This window comes from Poecilia reticulata, linkage group LG20 (assembly GCF_000633615.1).
Source record: "Poecilia reticulata strain Guanapo linkage group LG20, Guppy_female_1.0+MT, whole genome shotgun sequence".
Taxonomy (NCBI): domain Eukaryota; kingdom Metazoa; phylum Chordata; class Actinopteri; order Cyprinodontiformes; family Poeciliidae; genus Poecilia; species Poecilia reticulata.
In genome coordinates this window covers 13,136,084-13,157,869 of record NC_024350.1, presented here as the reverse complement: position 1 = coordinate 13,157,869, position 21,786 = coordinate 13,136,084, and the positions used below count along the sequence as shown (strand labels likewise).

Here is a 21,786-nt window from a genome sequence, read left to right as displayed (position 1 = left end):
TTGCTCTCACAGAGCAGCAGGATTTTTTTGCAAGTGCTACAGATCCTATGGGTGCTGCCCTTGAACCTGACATGGATTATTTGTTTGCATCCAAGCTTCCCAGCTGATGTTGTGCAAATGAGGTCTTCTGGAATGCCCTCTAAAAGCAAACATGATGTTCTGTATTCTTTATCTGAAGCGTATTCCAATTACAGTTAGATAACTGCTTTCATATGAGGGCATCTGGAAGTGGCTGCACAGTGGCGCAGTTGGTAGAGCTGTTGCAGCAAGAAGGTTCTGGGTTCGATTCCCGGCCTGGGGTCTTTCTGCATGGAGTTTGCATGTTCTCCCTGTGCGTGCGTGGGTTTTCTCCGGGTACTCCGGTTTCCTCCCACAGTCCAAAAACATGACTGTCAGGTTAATTGGCCTTTCCAAATTGCCCCTAGGTGTGAGTGTGTGTGTGCATGGTTGTGTGTCCCGTGTGTCTCTGTGTTGCCCTGCGACAGACTGGCGACCTGTCCAGGGTGACCCCGCCTCTCGCCCGAAACGTTGGCTGGAGATGGGCACCAGCACCCCTCCCGACCCCACTGAGGGAAAAAGGGTGCAAGAAAATGGATGGATGGCATCTGGAAGTCAAAAAGTATAAAAATTAATATGACAGTTGCACTAGCACTAGAACAAGTCAGCGTCGGGCCGGGGGGCGGGCCAATTACCGGGCCCCTAACGAATCACCGGGCCCCTTACGTGCATCAGCTGGAAACTGTTGAGGGGGAGGGGGGGATGAAACGAAACTGAAACTGTTGACTTTAACATTAAATACACCTTTCTCAACAGGTGAGGGCGTACTTTTTCCGTCTATAATCAGACATTTAAGCGACTTGAAACCATTCCTCCTGGTTTCAGTGGTTTAAAGACACCGCAGTTACTTTGCTTTGTACCTCATACACTGTTCTTGAAGTAGTGATTCTTGAGAATAGGGACAAAATGGGTTTTAATTGCATCCGTTAGCAAAACCGCAATAAGTCGCGCTCGCATCTTCATTTGTGGCTTTTCCACAAGCCAGTAATCTCACATTTACAAAACAAAAGCCATGTGGTGCCTGCGTTTCTGCATCGGAACATGCTGCAAAAGTTGGGAGGGAGAACTGCGGCCTGCTGTTAACAAAACTATTCAAACGCTTCGTCATTCCAGAGAGATGATGTAAGTGAGGATTTCTGCTCTCCGACCTCAGCTCAGGCTTCAGCCACACCGAGGTGCCACACAAATAGTGTTGCTGCCCAGTTTATTTAACATGCAAACACTTCGTTCAGGCGTGATGTCATATTATTTCCACCATTGTTAATTATTGTGCTTCTACCCAATGACTTTCGATCAGTGTTTTTTGACGTTGAAATAAAGAAATGACTGAAAAAAACCCTCCCCAATCTTTGCAGCAATATTGCTGCATAAGAATAGTTACTCTTAAAAGAAAACATATCCACTTAACAAAGAGGCAACTTTAGAGTTTGTATTTAGAGAAAGTCAATAGAATTTTATTCAGTTTTAAATTAGTTGAACAAACAACACAATCAAAGTTGCTCTTTGTAACATTTAATGGTCTAAAATAGAAAAAAGCTTGAATAAAACTCAACGTGTAAACACTATCAACATGTTTTTTAAAAATAATTATTAAAACATATAAATACCATAAATATTTAAAAGATTAAAATGTCTTTAAAATTGGCTTTAATAATAAAAAAAAACTGCTTAAAAACTGCAAACTGCTGAAACAAATGGTTGCTTATCATTTACATAAAAATTTTTAATTTATAGAAGAATTAATTCATTCTACTATAAACCATCAGTGAGCACTGAGGTGTGTTCAGATCGGCATCTTGAGTGCTGCTGGCGCTATGGCGATGCTGCTGTAGGGCTCGGTCTGACAGACCGTCACCCGTCCGTCTGACAGCAGCTCTGCACACACAAATGACGACGGGTTAACTTCGCTCATCACAGCTTACAGATCGGAACCATTTCTCAGGTAGAAACTCTTGAATATTTGAGGAAAAGCAGCAGATTTCCTCACCCAGCAGTTTGTTCAGAGTGCGAGCTGCAGTACAGCGGTCGGCCTTCGGGGGCAGCAGAGAATCAAAGGCGACTTCACCAAATCTCTGCTGGATGGAGGCGATCCAGCTGTGGAAATAAATACGGAGATAAAATGACTGATGAAAGCGCCTGGGAAGATTGATACTTTAGTTTCCGATTTCTTTTTGAGATGTTATTTTGTTTTTGTACTGTAGTTTCTCAACTCTGCCTCAAAAAATGATTTTGTTTTGATTTGGTCTTGGAAGATAATTTTTTTTTGCACTTTGTTTAGAAGAATGCACAGAAACAAAGTTAATGTTAGATACTTGTAAACTTTGTCCAAATTATGTTTGAAAGGCTTGAACAAAACAATTCAAAAGAAAAATCAAGAAAAAACATATGTTAAATAAAAAGTATTGACATCAGTATCAACAGTGGCAATATTTATTTTTTATTATATTTATTTGGTGTTGGATCGATACCAAAATATGCAATATCCCATAGCTCTAGTGGCAACACATACTCTAAAGATTCAGAATTGAAATCAAAATTTTAAAAAAGCATTATGTTGTGTTGCTCTATCAAGTAAAATCCAATTAAAATATGTCTACATTACTTGAAAATGGTCTCAAAACAATATCACCTTCCTTGAGATAATATAAGTATAGGGGTCCAGAGCCTTTACCAGAATACTTTTTTTTTTATTCACAGCAATGACTTCTAGACAGACATGCTATGCAGCACATATCACCATTATATTATTGAAAATGGTCTGAAAACAATAGTAATATCGGTTATCGCGACAATGCGCAACATGCTTATTGGCGAACCTCAGCATGTAGTGTGCGTCGGTCTGAGCCTCGGGCATCTCCATGTTTTCCTCAGCTATCGGCTCCATTGGTGGCTGGGCGTCCTCATGTGGAGACCTAAAGAGAGACACACACACACACACACGCAGTCAATGACATGTTTTCTGTTCATCTAGCCGTCTCCGTTCATCAGCAACCCACCATCTGCTGACAGGAGTCATTACATCACTTCCAAACTTATCTTCATCGGGCATCTCCAGCATCGCATCTAACGCAGCTGTTTACGAGCATAAGTGAATAATGGTGATCTCTTTATTGTGCTGCCAAATCCTGAATGGGGAGCGAGTGTTTGGGAGAGAAGACTCACATGAGCCCTCAGTGGTTTGAAGTCCTGATTGGCTGCTCATCTGCGAGGAAAGAGGCACAGATTTATCAGATGGAACGCTCTGTGATCTGGTTCGTCTCGCCAACCGAACTGAGCTAAAAACTCAAAAATAACCCTGCAGCAGTTCTACGAACTCCAGCGAGGACTCTTGAGAACCAGAGCGGCGTTTGACGGGAGCGCTTTCTGTCACTCGTGGCGACCGTGCCGAGCTCTCCTCTAAAAATACTCGACCGACCTCCTTCATGCGCGAGTGCCTCCGCTTCCTCTCCGTCCGCAGGATCTCCATGTCCTGCTCTGACTCCTCTTCCGCTCTCCGCGTCGCCCCGCTCTCGCTCTGGACGGCGATGGAGGCCCGCTGTTTCCATAGCGACAGGAGGCCGGGGTGGACGAGAGCTGCGGAGGTGGGGTGGGGTCAGAGGATAATCTGTGTTCTTTACCAGAGTAGGTAGATTGGCAGATGACGTCACAGAAAGCTATTTTTACAAGTTTGAATTTTTCAGTTTTTGTTGAGTTTTCTGATTTGTTCCCAGATTAAAAAACATGTTTTTTTTTTTTTTTTTAAATCAACCTGCAAGATTTTAGTTCTTTGCATGAAGAGCTAGGTTAGTGTTGCAGCCACTTCAACACTAACCTAGTTGTTCAAATGAATTTAGGCTGAATCCAGGGAATCTACTCGCGTTCAAATCAATTATTCCACCTGTTACTGCCGCAGGCGTTTGTTCTGCCTTTTTTAAGAGCAGATATTGAGACTCGTCAGTGCAGAAAATGGGCCAAGAGATATTCTGTTCCACTTTTATGAAAGGATAAAATCTATCAAGGGAGAAAAAAAAAAAAAACTGGCCCTGTCCAAACTGGGTTTAGCACCAATAACAACCATCAAACTTTTTTTTTTAATCTGTATCATGTTTGCCAGTTAAAAACATATTCTGCAACAAGATTTATTGATTTATTCTGAATGGAGCGAGGGTCGCCTCTTGTTACTGACATCCACAGGGGGCGCTGAAGAGCTGAGCAGGAGAGGCCCTCTTGGTCAGCGCCGGGACGTCCAGCAACACCTCCGTCTGACAGAAAGAATAATATGTTACCTACATGGTACTGAGACGAATGCTGCAGAGTGTGACTTCTTTTTTCTTTTATTAGCTTGAGAGTTGGAAGTAAATCATGACTCTTCAAAGGAATTTAAACAGCAGAAGAAGAAGAAGAAGAAGGATGAAACGGAATCAATGAGCTCTACTCCGGAAGGGTTTCAAGGCAAAGGGAAGAAACAGAAAGCTGCAGTTTAATTAAGTGAAACTCCAGTGAAATCCACACTTGGATAGCAGGACTCTGATTACAGTCAAGCAGCGACAGAAAATTCAATGAGTGCGTGAACAACATCTCCTAAGAGAGATTGTTGTTTATGCGTGCAGCTGCTGGTGTTGGTTCCTACAAATACTTTCACAGACTCAAGGCTTCTAGATAATAAGAAAAATATTTACTTAGTTGGGTTTAATTATCTCTATGTGCCACAAATCATGAAACGTCACAATCATGGCTCCTGTTGTGGCAGAGTAGCAAACTTTGCAGCATTTTTCAGGCATCCAGATCAACTTAATTTGGTCTCTAATTAAAATTGTACAATAATCAGACCTGTCAAATCTGGATTGAATGATTTTACACCAAATAAAGGTAGTTTAAATTAAAAAAGATGATTTGTGAAAAATGAGTGAATGATCGTCTCTTTAAGCTCGTAACGATTAATCGTATTAATCGTCAGCTAATTCAGTAATCGATTAATCGTCGCCATTGGGAACAACACACTCAGAGCAATATTAAACACAAAACTGTACAAAAATATAGACATTTTTCAGTTAAAGAAAATAAAAACCCTTTTCTGTATTTATCTTTCTATGTTGCTGCATTTTAGGTAATAAAATGTTTACTTTCTTAAGATGGGGATTGAATTATTTGCTTATTTGCATCCTTTAATGTGTTTGTAATGTATCAAAAACGCTGAAGTGGTTAAGTGAGAAACCTGCAGCATGTACCAATTCTTTAATCGGATTAATCGTCAGAATAATCAGTTACTAAAATTATCGTTAGTTGCAGCTCTAGTTTATTCATAACTTAAAACATTAAACATTAACAAGGCAAATCAGTGCTTATAAACCTTAAAGATGCCCAAAGCTCTTTTTATGTACCAGAATATATTCTTAAACATTGAGCTAGTGGAGTAAATAAAATATTGATGTGTATGTTATGTACCATATTTAGAGTTTCAATCAGTGGATCTTCAATCTGCTGCTGTATTTCTTTGTCAGGGATCTGGACCTCAGGGTCCACAAAGACCAGCTGGCGCCTGCGTCTCCCGCCGCGTGTCCTCAGAGGACGGCCCACCGCCTGGCGGCAGAGTAAACCACACGCTCAGAGAACCAATGGCATTACAGAACAGCAGTACATGTTGACATGCTCCGACATGCTGTCAATTGTTTCCTTAAAAAAAACAAAACAAAACAAAAAAACAAGATTCTGTCCATGTGTCTCTGACCTCGTCGCAGAGGCTCTCTGTAGCTCTGTCCCCTTCGCTCTCCGGTGGCATCGCTACGTGCTCAGGGGTCATTTCAGAGGCCACGGCTGCCAGAGGAACCTCCACAGGCTCCCCGGTCTCCTCGTCCAGCAGCCACATGACGTCCTGCTCTGTCCCGAGCATCGTGTCCTTCAGCCTGGACGCAGGAACGCACACGTGATCAGCAGGCGACGTCTCGTGCGGACCAGCCTTTTATAGCTCAGTTTTAAAAGTTTCCAGGCTCACTGGATGCCGAAGGATGAGACGGCTTGGTCCCCAGTCCTCTCGTTAGTCTCCTCATCTTCTGTTTAGCACATATTTACAACAAGAACGAGATAAAACATGAAAATTAAACACACAAATACAGGTTGGAGTTTAAGATTTTACAGTTAAGTTTTCATGACCGTGCTCCAGAAAGAGCGCTCTGATAGCAACTGGATGTTCCTCGATGTTTAAAAGATGGCGACACAAAAACACAGGTAAGATCAGGCTTTTGTAGGTGCTGCCACCATTAGGTGGATCACAGTACTGCAACCTCCTGCTGCAGAATGCACATTTATGTTACTTCAGAAATGATTCGGACAAGATTTGGAAAACATCATCAGGCTTTCTGCAGACTTTTAAGAATTTTTGAAGACCACTATGAATGAATTTATTTCCAGCCAAGTTTGTATGCAGGTAAGGGAAAAGTGCAGTAGCCTTTTTTACCCCAACCAGCTGAAAGCGGGGAAGAAAACTCAATGTCTGGCATTGCATTAAAAAGAACATAACCTGTAGGAAAGCTAATGGGAGATTTTAGCTCGATAAACATCTCAATGCAGGTAGCAAAGCTTTAAACAATAAACCACAATTTAAAATTGAACTAGATTTTTTTTTCTCAGCCAAGATAAAGAAGATCAGTTCTGAAAATGTTGTATGTTTCTACATAAAAATAGTATAACTATAACTGTGAGGAAGAATAAAAACACGAACAGATAAGGGGGGGAAAAAAAATTGTGAAAATGTTCGCAACGAACAAGGCCCACCAGCTGCCGTAGCAGAGGGTCGACTCAATTTTCTAGGCAACATGTTGCGTCTCTCTGTTTGGCAACACCTGTTCCAAAAGCAGGTCAGGCTATTCTGAGTCCGGCCTTTTGTAGACTCCCCTCACGTGGATTAAAATCTACCAATTTTTATTTATTTTAATTAGTGGGACACAAAACCAGAAACGCCAAGAAATCAAATTCAACAGCAGCAGCTTCCGCGAAGCACGTTAAAGCTCTGTGACTAAAAGAGCGATGAGAGACGGAGACTCACCTCTCCTGAAGTGATCGGGCTGATCCATCAGCAACTCAATGTCTCTGGCTGTGGCTTCAGGAAGCTCAGCGCCGTTAAAATCCTGCCTCGGAGGAAAACAAAGACAATGACTACACAAGGACGAAAAAAAAAAAAAAACGTGAGGAAATTATGAGAAACATTACAACCAGAGGAAAGCTAGTGGTAGATGTATCACGCTGTGTTGCCCGTGGGGCGAAGATAACGCTTTAGGACAGGCAGGCGGGAGCCGGACGAGCAGAAACGTGAACAACATGTCTGTTTGAGTGCAGCCTGATTTAATTAAGTCAGATCTCATCGGGGCAAAATGGACTTCATCGGCCGAGGATGCTTGAGGAGGAACATTATCTGTCTGTGAGTGACAGAATGAGGAGGCAGTGCGGAGGTACCGCTGCAGTCTGATAATCAAAGCACAAGGATCTGCCTGCGATTAAAACACTGCAGAGAGGTCGACTAACACGCCATAAGGTTTAGTTACAGTTTGCCAACAATTTCACTGCATGACATGCACATAAAATGAATTGCTATTGCTATGCTCTGGACCGAGCGGAGCCGTGTTTTAAGGCCGGAGGGGATGGCAAAGCAAACATCTGTGCGTGCGACAAAGACGCTAAAACACGGTTCCTGCCGGTTCTGTTGACTCAAATTTAAGACTTTTAAAGACTATTATGAATGAGATTTAAGACATGTTAAGCAAGAAATCTACAAATATAAATATATATGTTTATTTTTGTAAAAATAAATATACATATAAGCAAAAAAGAGGACTAGCTAGCTAGCAAAGGAATATTAGCAGCTGATTAGCGGTAGCTGCAATCACTTCAAATCGCAGAGCGCAATGAAAACGTCTGCCTGACAGAAAAGTCCCTCGAGACAAAAAAAAAAAACAACTAGTCCTGCCACAAAATGTAAGATTTAAGGCCATAATAATAATAACATTTATTTAAGACATTTAAAGGGCTTAATTTCAGACACGTAAATTTCAGACTTTTTAAGGATAAACAGACTCCCTGTAAATAGAGACTCCGTTCACACACACACACACGCACACACGCGCGCGTGCGCATCCCGGCTCGATAATTCATTGGGACGTGTGCTGTCTCTAAAAATGATGACTGGGGTTGTTCCTGAAGCTGAACCCTGACAGAGAGTTTACCTCAGCAGTGTTGATGACAAACTGCTCCTTCTCCGTTAGTGTGATGGCAGCCGGAGGCAAAATGAAACCTGCTTCAGGGAGAGACGAAGCAAAGCTGTCAGACAGGAAGATGTTACCACTTTTAAAAAATATGTAAATTGTATCTTAACGAAAGCGTACACTGCGCGCTACAAGTTAAAATCGTCTTCCGTTGCAGTAGCCTGATGTCATACTAAAAAAAAAAACAAAAAAACAATAGAAAAGTCCACCATTCAATCAAAGAAAAAAAATGCCACATGATTGTGCCTTTTAATAAATCTCAGCTTTTATTACTTTAAGGAAAAACTTTGTCCATTAAGACAGCACTAAATCGTTTCTGCACTTATTTCCTCATATTTTAGAACATTATAATGTTGAGAGACTCAATCAAATTTTTATTTTCTGGCATTTCAGTATTTTTTTTTGTGATGCCAGGACCTCAATGTTAGGATGTTTTTACACCTGATAGTCCGGTAGACCCGGTTCTATTTTGGACTAAAATTGCAACATTTGCTACATTTTCAGCTAGGGCGGTTTGCTTTCATGCTGCGCTGTCAGACAAACAAAAACCTTTGAAAAAGCTGTTCCACCCCCTCGCCTGAGGTGGCGCTGCACCAAGAACGACTGAAGGAAACGACACAAAAACCTCTGATGAAGACTAAGCAGAACTTCACTAATTCAACCTTTAGTTCACCAAAAAGTGAGTTTGAAGATGTTTTTTTACTTCCCTTCTCTTCTTTACTGATCATATTTATACACAAGAGAATCAGGAAGTCATTTTTATTTCCATACATCAGGAAACAAAGGCAAAAGCAGTTGTATCTTTAGGATTGATGTAGCTTTGCTTTTTCCTGCTAAATGTGCTAACTATCCCTCAGACGCTGGTCTCTAATGAAGATACTGACATCTTTGTGACTTCCTGTTTCTAATCTATCAACGGCAACAGAGTTATGGGAAACTTTTTTTTCATTTTTTAAATTAGCAAAATATAGCTCAATAAAAACTCACCGTTGTTGTCTGGTTCGTTGGTGGGGCTGGACACCGCAGAGTGCTGCGAAACCAAATCCTCAATCGCAAACTCTGTCTACAAGTAACAAAAACAAACTGTGTGACAAATGAAAATCTGTTTGCTTTGGAGCTGTGTGGAAAAGCTGTGTGTTTGCGGCCATTTTAAACATAAGGTTAGTGTTAAAAAGGGGGGAGAGGAAAACATTTTTCTGGGCGTCGTGAAGAAGCTCACCCTCTAATGACTAATATCTAACAATTCTGGGTTTTAATATTGGAAACTAAAATCGTGGCTGTAATAATTATCCAATCATTCACCATCATTTGCTCTGAACACAACTGTCTGGGTCAAAACAAGTCAGGAAACCAGAACCGGACGTCTGGATTTACACCTTAAGAGAAGTGATTTGCTTTACTAAGCACTTTCTGGTTCAATAAAACGATGGCTCAGGAGATAAACGCCACTGTGACATGGAATAACAGTGCAGAGACATGACAAGGAAACAAAGTAAGAATATTCTATTACTTTTAATGTATTAACTTTATAAAGATGTTGATCTAACTGTACGGCTGCACAGTGGCGCAGTTGGTAGAGCTGTTGCCTTGCAGCAAGAAGGTTCTGGGTTCGATTCCCGGTCCCGGTCTTTCTGCATAGAGTTTGCATGTTCGTGGGTTTTCTCCGGGTACTCCGGTTTCCTCCCACAGTCCAAAAACATGACTGTCAGGTTAATTGGCTTCTCCAAATTGCCCCTAGGTGTGAGTGTGTGTGTGCATGGTTGTTTGTCTCTGTGTTGCCCTGTGACAGACTGGCGACCTGTCCAGGGTGACCCCGCCTCTCGCCCGGAACGTTAGCTGGAGATAGGCACCACCACCCCTCCCAACCCCACTGAGGGGCAAGGGTGTAAGAAAATGGATGGATGGATGATCTAACTGTCTGCATTTCAGCTTCATATTTGGACTTAAAAACAGTAACTAAGGGTTTCTGCATTTCCATTTCAAGATTCTGGTATTTTTTCCACTCAATAGAACAAAATACCTTCATAAAAATAAACACATGATTCATTTTTTTTTTTAAATAAGAAAATAAATATTTTATTGCCTAAAATGCAACAACATTGCATTCTTTTAGTGAGTTTGAACCAGGTGACTTGTGGAGTTTTGGTTAAAACAAATATTTACAGACAGAGATTTTTTATTTTATCTTAAATCAGTTTGGACTAAGTTAGTGCTCTGAATATATTCTTTTTTTTTTGAGTCTGTATTAACGATAAACCAACTACTATTAGTGGATAAGTATTTCAATAATCGATTAATCTGGTTAATCATTTCAGACCTAAAATACACGCCAGTGGGTTCTACTTACTGACAAGACCTCACTTTGATTTTATTTAAGTGTATCAAAGTAAAGAGGGGTGAATACAGATGAACGCCACACTTTATAGATTTTTAAAAACCAAGCTTCCTTATCCTCTCACCTCCCAACTATCTTATAATCGTTAAGCATTACGTCCCAAGAACGTAAAATATGTAAAAGTTTGAGGTTCATGGAGTGAAAAAAAAAAAAAATAGTGTTAAAGTTCAAGGGCGTGAATTCAGAAGGCTCTGCAAATATAACCAACGCTGCTCCTGACACGACGCTGCCACCTCCGTCCAAACCTGCCAATATTTACACACCAAATATTTGACATGAGGAGCAGCTCACTGTGCTGGCAGATGTCCGTCTGTTTTATGTGCCGCGCTGCAGGCAGAGCCAACAGAAGCCACAACAACAACACGAAGCGCCGGCGGTGTGTGTGTGTGTGTGTGTGTGTGTGCGCTGACCGTACCAGGACTATTTTGTAGGGGCTGGGCAGCTGGTGGGACGCCATCAGACCAAAGAAGGGGTCCAGAGCTCCCTCGGCCTCCTCCATCATGTTGAGGCCGTCGGGAACATCCAGAGCCATCCTGCCGGAGGACGAGACGGAGAGGAGCCACTTTTAACTTCGGATCCACGAGACGCTAACGCACCTGTGGTGCTAGATTTACTTGCAGAACAATGGGGAATAATAATAAAAAAAAAAAAAAGGACGAGCTACGACATGAAGGATCTCACGCCGCCTCAGTTCCATATCGTGGCTTATGAAATATTAATGAAGCGCCCTGCATGAGGAGCTCAGTTCATCCATCAACACGTCAGTAAAGCAAACATATTCTCATTTCTACAGCCTGCTCTTCACGTCCTCTGACAGCCGAGCTTCACCAACTAAAAATCAAGACGTTTTAAGACCATTATGAGTGAAATTTAAGGCCTGTATCACAACAGAAATGTACAAAAGAAAATGGGATACTTTCTACAGTAATGGTGCCAAGCTTTTTTTTGAACAGAAGTGCTAGCTAACAAGGGTATGTTAGCAGCTAGTTAGCAATAAAAATGTGCGATGCGACTCGGAACGTTTGCTTTACAGAAAAGTCCCATAAGAAAAATAAATTACTTACAATGTACAAGACAAAGTAGTCCATCAAGACAAAATTTAAGACCTGTGATTAGGCCAGTCACGATAACAAATTTTGTTGGACAATTGTCTAAAAAATTATTGTGATAAACAATAATATTGTTTCAAGACCTTTTGACACTGATTTAATGGAAATGACTAATAATGCATGTGATTTCCTGCCATAGATAGATACACTTTATTTTCAAAAGAACACATAACACTGGAACTGATAAACTAAATCAGTTTACTTGAAAAAACAAAAAACCTACTTATTAAGTTTTACAGATTGCTCTTCTTTTTTACCTTTTCTACTCAGTTTTTTCACGTTAAATTGCACTTTTTTTTGGTTAAATTTGTTATGCTATCTTGAATATTTTTTTCTCAATAAAGACTAACAGAAAGATCACACGGTTCCTTTCATTTTTGATAAAATCAGTTTTTTTATATAACAAACGAACCAGATAGAACAAGTTTTTACTTCTTCAGGGTCCGGAGTATTAAACTATGATTACAATTATCAGCTAATATTATGTACAGATGTAATTCTAACCTTAATTTAACACCCGGGACCCTGAAGACGTAAAAACTTTTTAAATCAGCTTTTTTATGTTTGGTATAAAAAACAAACAAACACAAGATTTATCAAAGAAAATAAATGATAATTTATGTAGTGCCTTGCTAATCATTTTGACCACTCAAAGCACTTCACTTCACACTACAGTCACATTCACCCACACACACATTTACACCGATAAGCAGGTCGGTAGGCAACTAGGGGCTAAGGGCCTTGTCCAGGGGGGCCTGGACATGTGGCAGGAGGAAGCTGAACTCGAACTTACAAACTTCTAATCACAAGACGACGACCACTCTATCCACAGCCCCACTGAAATAAACAAAAAAGCCACTGCATGATCTTTTTGTCAACCTTTTTGTAAATTCCAGATTTAAACGCAGCACAATGAGCTACATTTCATTTGTTATGCACATAAAAAGTGTTACTCACTTTTTATGTGCAAGTGCAAGATAAAAAGTGAGTAGAGAAGGTAAAATAAAGGACAAACCATAAAACTACAAGAACCGTGAGAAAATAAACAGAAATCGTTACAATTACAAGAAGAATGGTAATTCTTAAATGAATAGGTTGCTATAAATATTGAGCTATGTGTTGTTGAGGCTCTGCGCCACCTACCACTGAAACAGGGCTGATGTAGAGGAAGCAGCCACGGGTGGGTGAGGAACAGTCTTAGATGTAGTGCTGATGCCACATGACTCTTAGGTGACTTTTTTAAACCAATTCTTGCAGGTTCTTAAACTCTTTTTGGGGGCAATTTACATTGACCAATTGACCTAACCTACATGTTTTAGGGGTTGTGGGGGGAAACCAGAGCTCCTGGAGAAAACCCACGCAGGGACGGGGAGAACATGCAAACTCCACACAGCAAAGATGTGACACATCCTCTCTGTGCAGCTGCAGTGCTAGCCACTGCATCTCTGTGCTGCTCACATTTTTTTCTATTTCAAATTCATCTTAAAGTTTGAATTTTTTTTTTTTGAATTGGGTTAGGAGGGAATCATGTTTTAAGTATTTCCCTTCTGTCACACACCTGAATTGTATATCTGGGCGATTAACAGGCTTCTGCAGTACTTGATGGCAATCCAATCATTTGAACCTGCTGTTCTGGAATAGAGGCACATCTAAAACATGCAGAGCAGCGGGGCGGTGAGGACCAGGGTTGAGAAACACTGTTCTAGTTGGTAAATGGGAGGGAAAAAACTGGCCTTTCTAAATCTCCTCATGACGGAGTGTCGCATGGCAGGATGGCTAGAGCAAGATGTTCTTGATTTTAGTTCACTCTTTTCTTTCTTTTTTCAATTTCTTCAAACGCATAAAGTTTTGCATTCTTTTCCAAATCGAAAGCTTTGGTTTATTTCTTTTACCATCCTGCATGTTCTCCAAATTCTCTGGGATGGATCCTCCAGCGAAGTCTATCATTTCTTCTGAGAAATCCTCCTCAGAAGCCAACCGGACTTCTGAGGAGGTCCGGTTGGTTCTCTTTAAGACCAGAAACATCTCTTTCATACTTCTGATCGAGTTCTTCATATGAACGTTTGACCTTGTCCAACTCCACCTGCAAACTGTTTTTGCTGCTTTGCAGAAACGTGAACTCTTTTGTCATTGATTCATAGATATCGTCTCGATCTTCTCTCAGTTTGTCGATTTGCTCCAGGTCTTTCTTTGCTCTATCTGAGCTGGCTTCTCTTTCACCCTCTTGCTCTTTCTCAAATGTTTTCACTTGGTCTTTAAGACCAGAAACATCTTTCGTACTTCTGATCGAGTTCTTCATATGAACGTTTCACCTGGTCCAATTCCGCCTGTAAATTGTTTTCACTGGTTTGCAGAAACGTGAACTCTTTTGTCATTGATTCATAGATAAAGTCTTGCTCTTTTCTCAGTTTGTTGATTTGCTCCAGGTCTTTCTTTGCTCTATCTGAGCTGGCTTCTCTTTCACCCTCTTGCTCTTTCTCAAATGTTTCCACTTGGTCTTTAAGACCAGAAACATCTCTTTCGTACTTCTGATCGAGTTCTTCATTTGAACGTTTCACCTGGTCAAACTCCACTTGCAAATTGTTTTTGCTGCTTTGCAGAAACGTGAACTCTTTTTTTCATCGATTCATAGATATCGTCTCGATCTTCTATCAGTTTGTTGATTTTGCTCCATGTCTTTCTTTGCTCTATCTGAGCTGGCTTCTCTTTCACGCTCTAGCTCTTTCTCATATATTTCCACTTGGGCTTTAAGACCAGAAACATCTCTTTCGTACTTCTGATCGAGTTCTTCATTTGAACGTTTCGCCTGGTCAAACTCCACCTGCAAATTGTTTTTGCTGCTTTGCAGAAACGTGAACTCTTTTGTCATTGTTTCATAGATATCGTCTCGATCTTCTCTCAGTTTGTCAATTTGCTCCAGGTCTTTCTTTGCTCTATCTGAGCTGGCTTCTCTTTCACGCTCTAGCTCTTTCTCATATATTTCCACTTGGGCTTTAAGATCAGAAACATCTGTTTCATACTTCTGAACGAGTTCTTCGTATGAACGTTTCACCTGGTCCAACCCTACCTGCAAATTGACTTTGGTGTTTTGCAGAAATATGAACTCTTTTGTCATTGGTTCATAGATATCATCTCGATCTTCTCTCGGTTTGTCAATTTCCTCCAGGTCTTTCATTGCTCTATCTGAATTGGCTTCTCTTTCACGCTCTAGTTTTTTTTCTCATATATTTCCACTTGGGACATTGGAAATGATATGCGGAAACAACATTAATATTTATACATCATGTCGTGCAAAGAATATAGAAATGACAAAGGAAGAAGTTGGAGCCAAATTGTTACCGCAGTTGATAAACCCGGTAAGTTTTCAGCTGTTCTTCGTTAACGTGTCATAAATAGGTTATAATGATTTTTATTGAGTCAGGACTTTATGCTGACTCTAACCACATGCATCACAGGTAGATKSTAGTAAAGCATTGATTAATGCCTGGTTTTAAAATTAGTTAACTGGACTTGTAGCCATTATTTTGTGCCCATGTGGCTGGACACCACACAGCACGATCGAACCCGATCGAACCGTTATGCCTAGATTTCTGTCGGGTAATGTGTCTCTCAGGTTTTGAAAATGGGCCGACAACTCGTGTAGTGTGCGCTGGACATTACACTAAGGAAATGAGGGTCAGTGGAGAGCACCGGAGGTGAGCCTTTTTCATTCAGTGTCATCAACAGAAAGAAAAAAAACGGCAGGAAGAGACGATAAAGCCGATAATTAAAATGAGCTCGATAGGTTTCATTTATCGTGCGATTAATTGATTTATCGTTTATCGCGACAGGCCTACCTGTGATTAATGTATGAGGCACTTACATCTTTTTTATAATTAATTTAAGACAATATAAGGCCTTAATTTTATATTGATGAATTTGAGACGTTTTAAGGTCGCACAGACACCCTGAGTCTCTTCTCACGGCTCGCTGTGAGGATGTTCACCTGTCGGATTCAGCCAGGTCGATCTGGACGCGTCTTTTAAAGCGGAGCCAGCGGTCGATAGTCTGTTGGACCTCCTCTGAAAGGAAAAAAAAAAAAAAGAAGAAAAACACACAAAGAGGTTACAAGTTTTCTCACGTGCACAGCTTGAAACAGCTGTGAAGTGGTGGTTTTAATGGTGAAGATTCAGGCGCGGTCAGACCAGGGTTGGAAGTGCAAAACGATGGTTTTAATGACGATCACAAAGTGTACAGAAGAAAAGAAAACAAAATAACTCAGTCAAATAACAATACGGTCAGGGCGGGGCAGACGCAACGACTCCCACAAACACAGCGACCCATACTACAAAGCCTTCGGATGATGCTGGTCTTTCACAGCTTCGATCGAACTGAGAGAGCAGCGTGGGTTGCATGTTTCTTGGATGTGGGATCGGTGTCGGTAAATCGAGACCGATCCTGCTCTCATCAGCACCATATTGGTTTGCGCATCCTGCTATATCAGGGTGAGTCAGGAGGCGAGATGTGTGACGGCAGGGCTGTTTGTGTTTCCTGAGCATTCCTGTGACTAACGGCAAAAGATGCTTTTGGCAGAAAACGTGCGAAGCGCCGGCGCCAAAATGTGCTGGAATCCTTTTTTTTTTTTTTTAAATCTCACCGAGCAAAAAGGCGCACTGCTTGTGGTAGATGACGACCACGCCGTACTGCAGCTGAGACGACAGGTAGAGGGAGAAGCGAGGCCTGGACTGGTTGGGCTCCAGAGCAGGAACTTGTCCCGTCACATAGTCCAAGATATCGTTGCTGCGAGGGATGAACAAAAAGTAGTCAGATATACAAAAAGTACACCCACCTCCAAAACGGTACAATACTCTCTTCAATATATTTTACTGGGATTTTACATCGTAGACCAACACAAAGTATCAGTAAAGGTGAACTGGTGAATATGTTGACAAGAAGTTTAAGTCGTGGGAAAATAGCCGCAAGAAACATAGACATTTTAGAGGAAGGTCAGATGAAACGATCTACAAGCAAAAAAACGCTACCAGTGAAGACAAACTAACGACGCACGTCATCCCGAAGACAAAATCCTGACTGCGGTATGTTGTGGTGCCGGCATTATGCTGTCGTAATGACTTTCCTTCAGCTGGGGTGGGCGAAGCTGGGCAGAGCTGACAGGAAGATGGATGGAGCTAAATATGGAAAACCTCTTGGAGGCTGCAAAAGACTTGAGACTGACGAAGGTTCACCTTCCGGCAGGACAACGCAACACATCCATGTCTGAGCAACAGTGGAATTAGTTCAATCAAAGCACATCACAAGAAGAAGAAGTAAGACATTTCATTCGGACCAGAATCGAACCATTCTGAATGAGTTTTTGCAGAGAGGAATGGACAACGTGGTCAGTTTCTGGATTTGCTAAGCTGGTGAAGACATACCAAGAAAGACATGCCGCACTTTTCAGATTATGTTCTATTCCACGATATTTTTGCTCAAATATGAAGCTTTTTTTTTTTGCTTTTAAAATTAGATGTTTTTACGTTATTCTTGTTTTTATGTTTCATTACAAAAAAATATAACTAATATAAAACCAATAGTTAATAGTCTGAAGCTAGAGCAACAAATACTAATTTCACTCTTACCATGTCCGCTTTACGTTGACCCTGAGGAACTCCCTGCGAGTGACCCGGATACCTCCAGTGGCTGCTAGCCTGAATAGCAAAAACTACACAATATAACCTAAATATAATGTTCATCTAAAATATAATATTTTGGATTCATCTAAAATATGATTAGCTAGCTCAGAAGCTATATGCATTTCGTTGAGGAAATTATTGGTTATCTGCTGTTAGTTCCCTTTATTTTTCCATCACAAGCTAATATGAAATAACTCGGCGTTGTTGAACTTACCAAATTGTGGAAAAACATCCAGTATGGCGTTGGAGAACATTTGGGTAGTAAAACATGTTGTAAGACGATCACTTTTCAACAACAAAAAAAAACAATCCCCGAAGTTGGTCAATTTCACCTCCACAGGACAACTTTCAGGAGCGACGTGTTATTTCGTGCTGACACTTTCCCGCGTCAGGATCCGTACCGACCAATCAGCTCTCAGGAAGGAACTCGGTTTGAAAGTAAACAATAGTGGTGCGTTCAGGACCAGGCATATTAAATAAGAATAGAATTGATGGAAAAATAACAGTCATTTCAACGTTTTTAAGAGAAGTCGTTGGTATGCGCCAAAGTGATGTTGGTAAAACCACATTCAACATTTTCGTTTGTTTTCTACACATCTGTTTATTACAATGATACCGAATGTTGTCAGGCCAGCAGCATCCATTTCACTGGTTTTGAGAAAACTCAAAACTTTTCCAGGATGTGATCCCCAGTTTACCTCAAAGAATTTTTCCTCAATTTGTTTCTTTGTCGTTATATTTAACAAAAGACAAAAATAAATAAATAAATGCATAATGCTCTCAGCAAATATATAAATACATAACCCACTAATTGGCTGCTTTCAATTAAATTCCCTCTATAAAGTCCCAATTCATAACGCATGTCATTTCAAGGCACATTACAAGACAAACAGGACTAAATGTTTTCCAGAAATAGATTTGTATGGTAAATTAAATAAAATTCAATCATGTACAATTCTGTAAATATATGACCAAATGCTTTCTTGCATCATTGCAAACAGATTCAAATTATATTTTGTACGCTTAAAAAATAGTTTAAAACAGTTTAGTCAAACATTACATCATGAATTTTGTTTTTATTTACTCTCAAATTCTAATTTTTGCACTTTGTTTTATAAAGAGAATTGTTTGTTGTTCTATTGTTTCTATTTGTCGTGATAATATATTATTAGAGCATTTTGTAGGCACATTTAACAAAACAATTTAAAGAAAAAACCTCAAAAACACCTGTAAGAATGTCAGAAGTTTGGTTTTATATCAGATCTAAATAATAATAAATAAAAAGTATCGGTATCGGCTTTGTTGTTAGTAAAATTGCCTTTATTTTTACTTAGTATTAGATTGATACCAAAATATGTAGTATGTATCACATAGTATGCGATACATACTACATGTATGTATCACATACTATGTATGTATTTTAAGTGTTTCACAATATCCTTCATTAACTTTATTCAAAATGGAAATATTGGTTCACAGCGTTTACGGTTGCTATTTTTAAGTTGAAAGAGAAGGGCGTAGTGACGTCACTCCGTATGGGCAGCGGTGAATGATTGGCCACGCCCCTGTGCGGGAGTGGGCAGCCACTTTGAGCTCTGCTGCTGAAGTCTGATTGAAGCAGCTGAGAAGAAGCGAAACTACAGCAGAGGGAAGCGCACAGTCTGTACTTGGCCTGCTGTGGTTTGTAGTTTTTTTGTTGTTGTTGTTGTGACAGAGCTTTCTTATTAAGATGGCGTATCACAGCCCCTACAGAGCCCCCCCGCATATCAACGCTCCTCCGGACCAGAGCTTCCTGTGGAATATCTTCCAGAGGTGAGTGCGGAGACACGGCTCGTTCCGCCGCCTGTCTCTCTCTCTCTCTCTCTCTCTCTCACTCCGCTCCGCAGTGAGCACTCGCTGCTGTCGTAAGAGGCGGGAAGAGGAAGAGAGGCGGACTGGGTGGTGGTTCCGCCAAATTATTTCAGTGACAGTGCGTTTTTTTGTGTGTCTTTTTCTCCGGTCGTTTCTTCTGCTTTTGGTTCATAGTAAAGGTCCTCGGGGAAATTCGTGACCCAGCGGAGGAAATACTACGGCAGTGTTCCTTTTCATGAGCTGCATAGCCTGTGGCTGTGACTCGTCACTCAGCTGATCACAGTACAGAAGGTTTTAAGTGCCACAACTGTTTAATGCTAAACTTACAATCAGCTGGTTTCAGCAGAAGGAGCTCTAAAACCGGGGCTTGAAGGACCTCCAGGAGTCCTTGAAGGCATCTCCCCCACGCCATCCCCCCGGTTCTTACCTGGCAACTTTATTCATACTAACGTACCTGATAAATACTATTGAGAGAAAAAAAAAATCAGTACTAATTCCAAAAGGGCATGTGTAAATCCATGTGTTACATGTGGTGTACGTATGAGAACATTAGAGAGAGGCTGCTGACGAGGCTCTTGATGGTCATGAGGCTGAAATGTGTGTCAGCAGCTGTGGCAGTCATAGTAGCAGGCAATCAGGGACATGTTGATTGGTTTGGCCCCTGGTAATAATTGAAGTTATGTAATACTGCAGAGGATTTGCTTTCAACACTACTGAAATGCTGCAGGCATTTTTTTGGGGGGTGGTGGGGGGTTTGAACCAGCCCTCGCAAATTATTCATGTGTGGAGCAGAACTTCAGAATAATGCAGTGTGAGGTATGCATAGGTTTCCTCCTGGATGTTTCTTATCTGCTGCTTCTTGAAACCTATAGGTCTAAAAAAAAAAATGGGAAAGTCTGCAGCGTGAATTTAGTGTTTTCCAGAGCGGGATAAGTTGTTTTCCCCAAACTTATTGAGTAAGTAATCCATCCACCCCACGATTTTCTTACGGTTTGTATTTATTCAGGCTTCAGATTTAAATTCCTGACCTCTGCAGAAACATCTGCTAAGGATTCTGGGTAAATCTTTGTATTTACTCTTTAAAAATGTCAATAAATGAATGCAGAACTTTGGATTTCTGAGCTTTCATTGAGGACTATTGAATTTTTGTCCAAAACCCAGTTTTCTAGGTTTGTTGTCAAAGAAACAGGACTTCTAAAGACGACTTAATTATACAAAGGCATAACAAGAGTAAATGTCAAACACAAACGGTGTGACAGTCATGAGTGCATTCAGTCTTGTCTCCCACATGTTCTGCCTCATCTGCAGATCAATATCTGGCTGAGCTGCGCTGGAATTCCCTGTCATGTGATCGGAGTCGTTAGAGCAGCGTTGAGCCATGGGAGGCCTCCCGATCTGTGTCGTATAAACATACAGACCCATCAATGAGTCACTTTTTTTTTTATTCTATTTGGTGTCATGACTGGACATGGGTTGGTTACCACTATCGAGGTATTTTAAGGATTTCCACATTTCTACTCCCACTTTTTAAATGACTTTAAATAAGTCAGCTCTAAATTCATCTGAAAATATTTCTGGTTGGGAATTTCCATTCTGCCTCTCGCCCACCTGTTGCTGCGCACTACTGGGCAGCTGGCTGAAAGACATAAAAGACAGCATTTCAGTCAGCCAGTAGCTGCGTTTCCATTACAAATGTGCGAAAAGCTTTTTCGATGATCTGCTGCTGTTGGGGGAAAAACGCTATTTTTTTGAAATTGCGGTGTTAAGGAATGGAATCAAAATAGCATGTGAATAAGTTTGTCATTGCGATGAGTCATTAAAAATCATGGCGGTGACACGAGATACATTCATATTTCATCCACTGATGAAATGGCGCTCATCATCAGCCATCAGAGGAGATTTCTATTCTGATAGTAATGGTAGCATAGGGTATGTAGCATGTTTAATATAGATATTATAGCAATATCTAGAACTTCTGTTTATTATTTTGGGCTTCATACAAGTTTCTTTTTAATGCTCCATGAAGTAATACTGTGTGAGTCATGTTTCTATTTTTTCTGCTTTGATGACGGAATGGCAAAAATGTCTCCAAGTAGCCTTTCATTGAAATCAACAACAGGAATTTGTTGCTGTGCAGGAATAAGAATGCTGATCATGTACAGTGGCTACTTATTGTCTAAGAACCAGAAGAAAGTGTTCTTGTTAGTGCAGTAGAAGTTGGGGAAGTTTGGGATCTTTTTGTTCCCCACCAGTGACTTCACCTCTCTCTCTTTCTTTCTTTGGAGTTTCCGTGTGGAAAGCAGAAAGGGCGTTGCTCCTCAGACATGTTGCCTAATAGGAAAAAGTGAAACAGGGGAAAAAAGAAAAATCTGAGCAGTTTTCACTGACTCAGTTTTGTGTGTTTTTGTGTTGTCCTGGTTTGGTTTGTTAGATTCAGGTTCTGCGCTTGACAGCAGCGGGGATGGAAA

General features: G+C 40.8%; 2 protein-coding genes across 4 annotated transcripts in view; one reads left to right on the top strand and one right to left on the bottom strand.

The window, feature by feature from the left end:
• Positions 1 to 1,553: 1,553 nt before the first annotated feature.
• On the bottom strand, positions 1,554 to 17,908 carry rec8b (REC8 meiotic recombination protein b). 2 transcript variants are annotated; one of them, XM_017301984.1, is made up of 18 exons: positions 17,682 to 17,908; positions 17,414 to 17,496; positions 16,432 to 16,574; positions 15,781 to 15,856; positions 11,102 to 11,219; positions 9,279 to 9,354; positions 8,253 to 8,323; positions 7,079 to 7,160; positions 6,029 to 6,086; positions 5,765 to 5,939; positions 5,482 to 5,616; positions 4,223 to 4,298; positions 3,473 to 3,630; positions 3,220 to 3,259; positions 3,054 to 3,129; positions 2,874 to 2,969; positions 2,045 to 2,151; positions 1,554 to 1,932 (listed from the first exon to the last, which is right to left on the bottom strand). In XM_017301984.1, exons 1-18 carry the CDS (start codon positions 17,697 to 17,699, stop codon positions 1,841 to 1,843), a joined length of 1,680 nt encoding a protein of 559 aa, XP_017157473.1. In that variant the 5' UTR covers positions 17,700 to 17,908; the 3' UTR covers positions 1,554 to 1,840. The 2 variants fall into 2 exon arrangements, with proteins under 2 accessions (XP_017157473.1, XP_008436902.1); XM_008438680.2 differs by having other exon boundaries at positions 17,414 to 17,482; positions 17,682 to 17,895.
• The window catches only part of pdcd6 (programmed cell death 6), a 25,087-nt gene continuing 12,240 nt past the window's right edge, over positions 8,940 to 21,786 (top strand). The window contains exon 1 of one of the 2 annotated variants that reach the window (XM_008438678.2): positions 8,940 to 8,970. Coding sequence is in view for 1 of the 2 variants with exons in the window: in XM_008438677.2 (XP_008436899.1) it covers positions 19,197 to 19,279 (83 nt within the window). In the remaining variant the exon portion in view is untranslated. Of the gene's footprint in view, positions 8,971 to 19,031; positions 19,280 to 21,786 lie in introns of those variants that run through there. The other variant, XM_008438677.2, reaches the window with a different exon arrangement.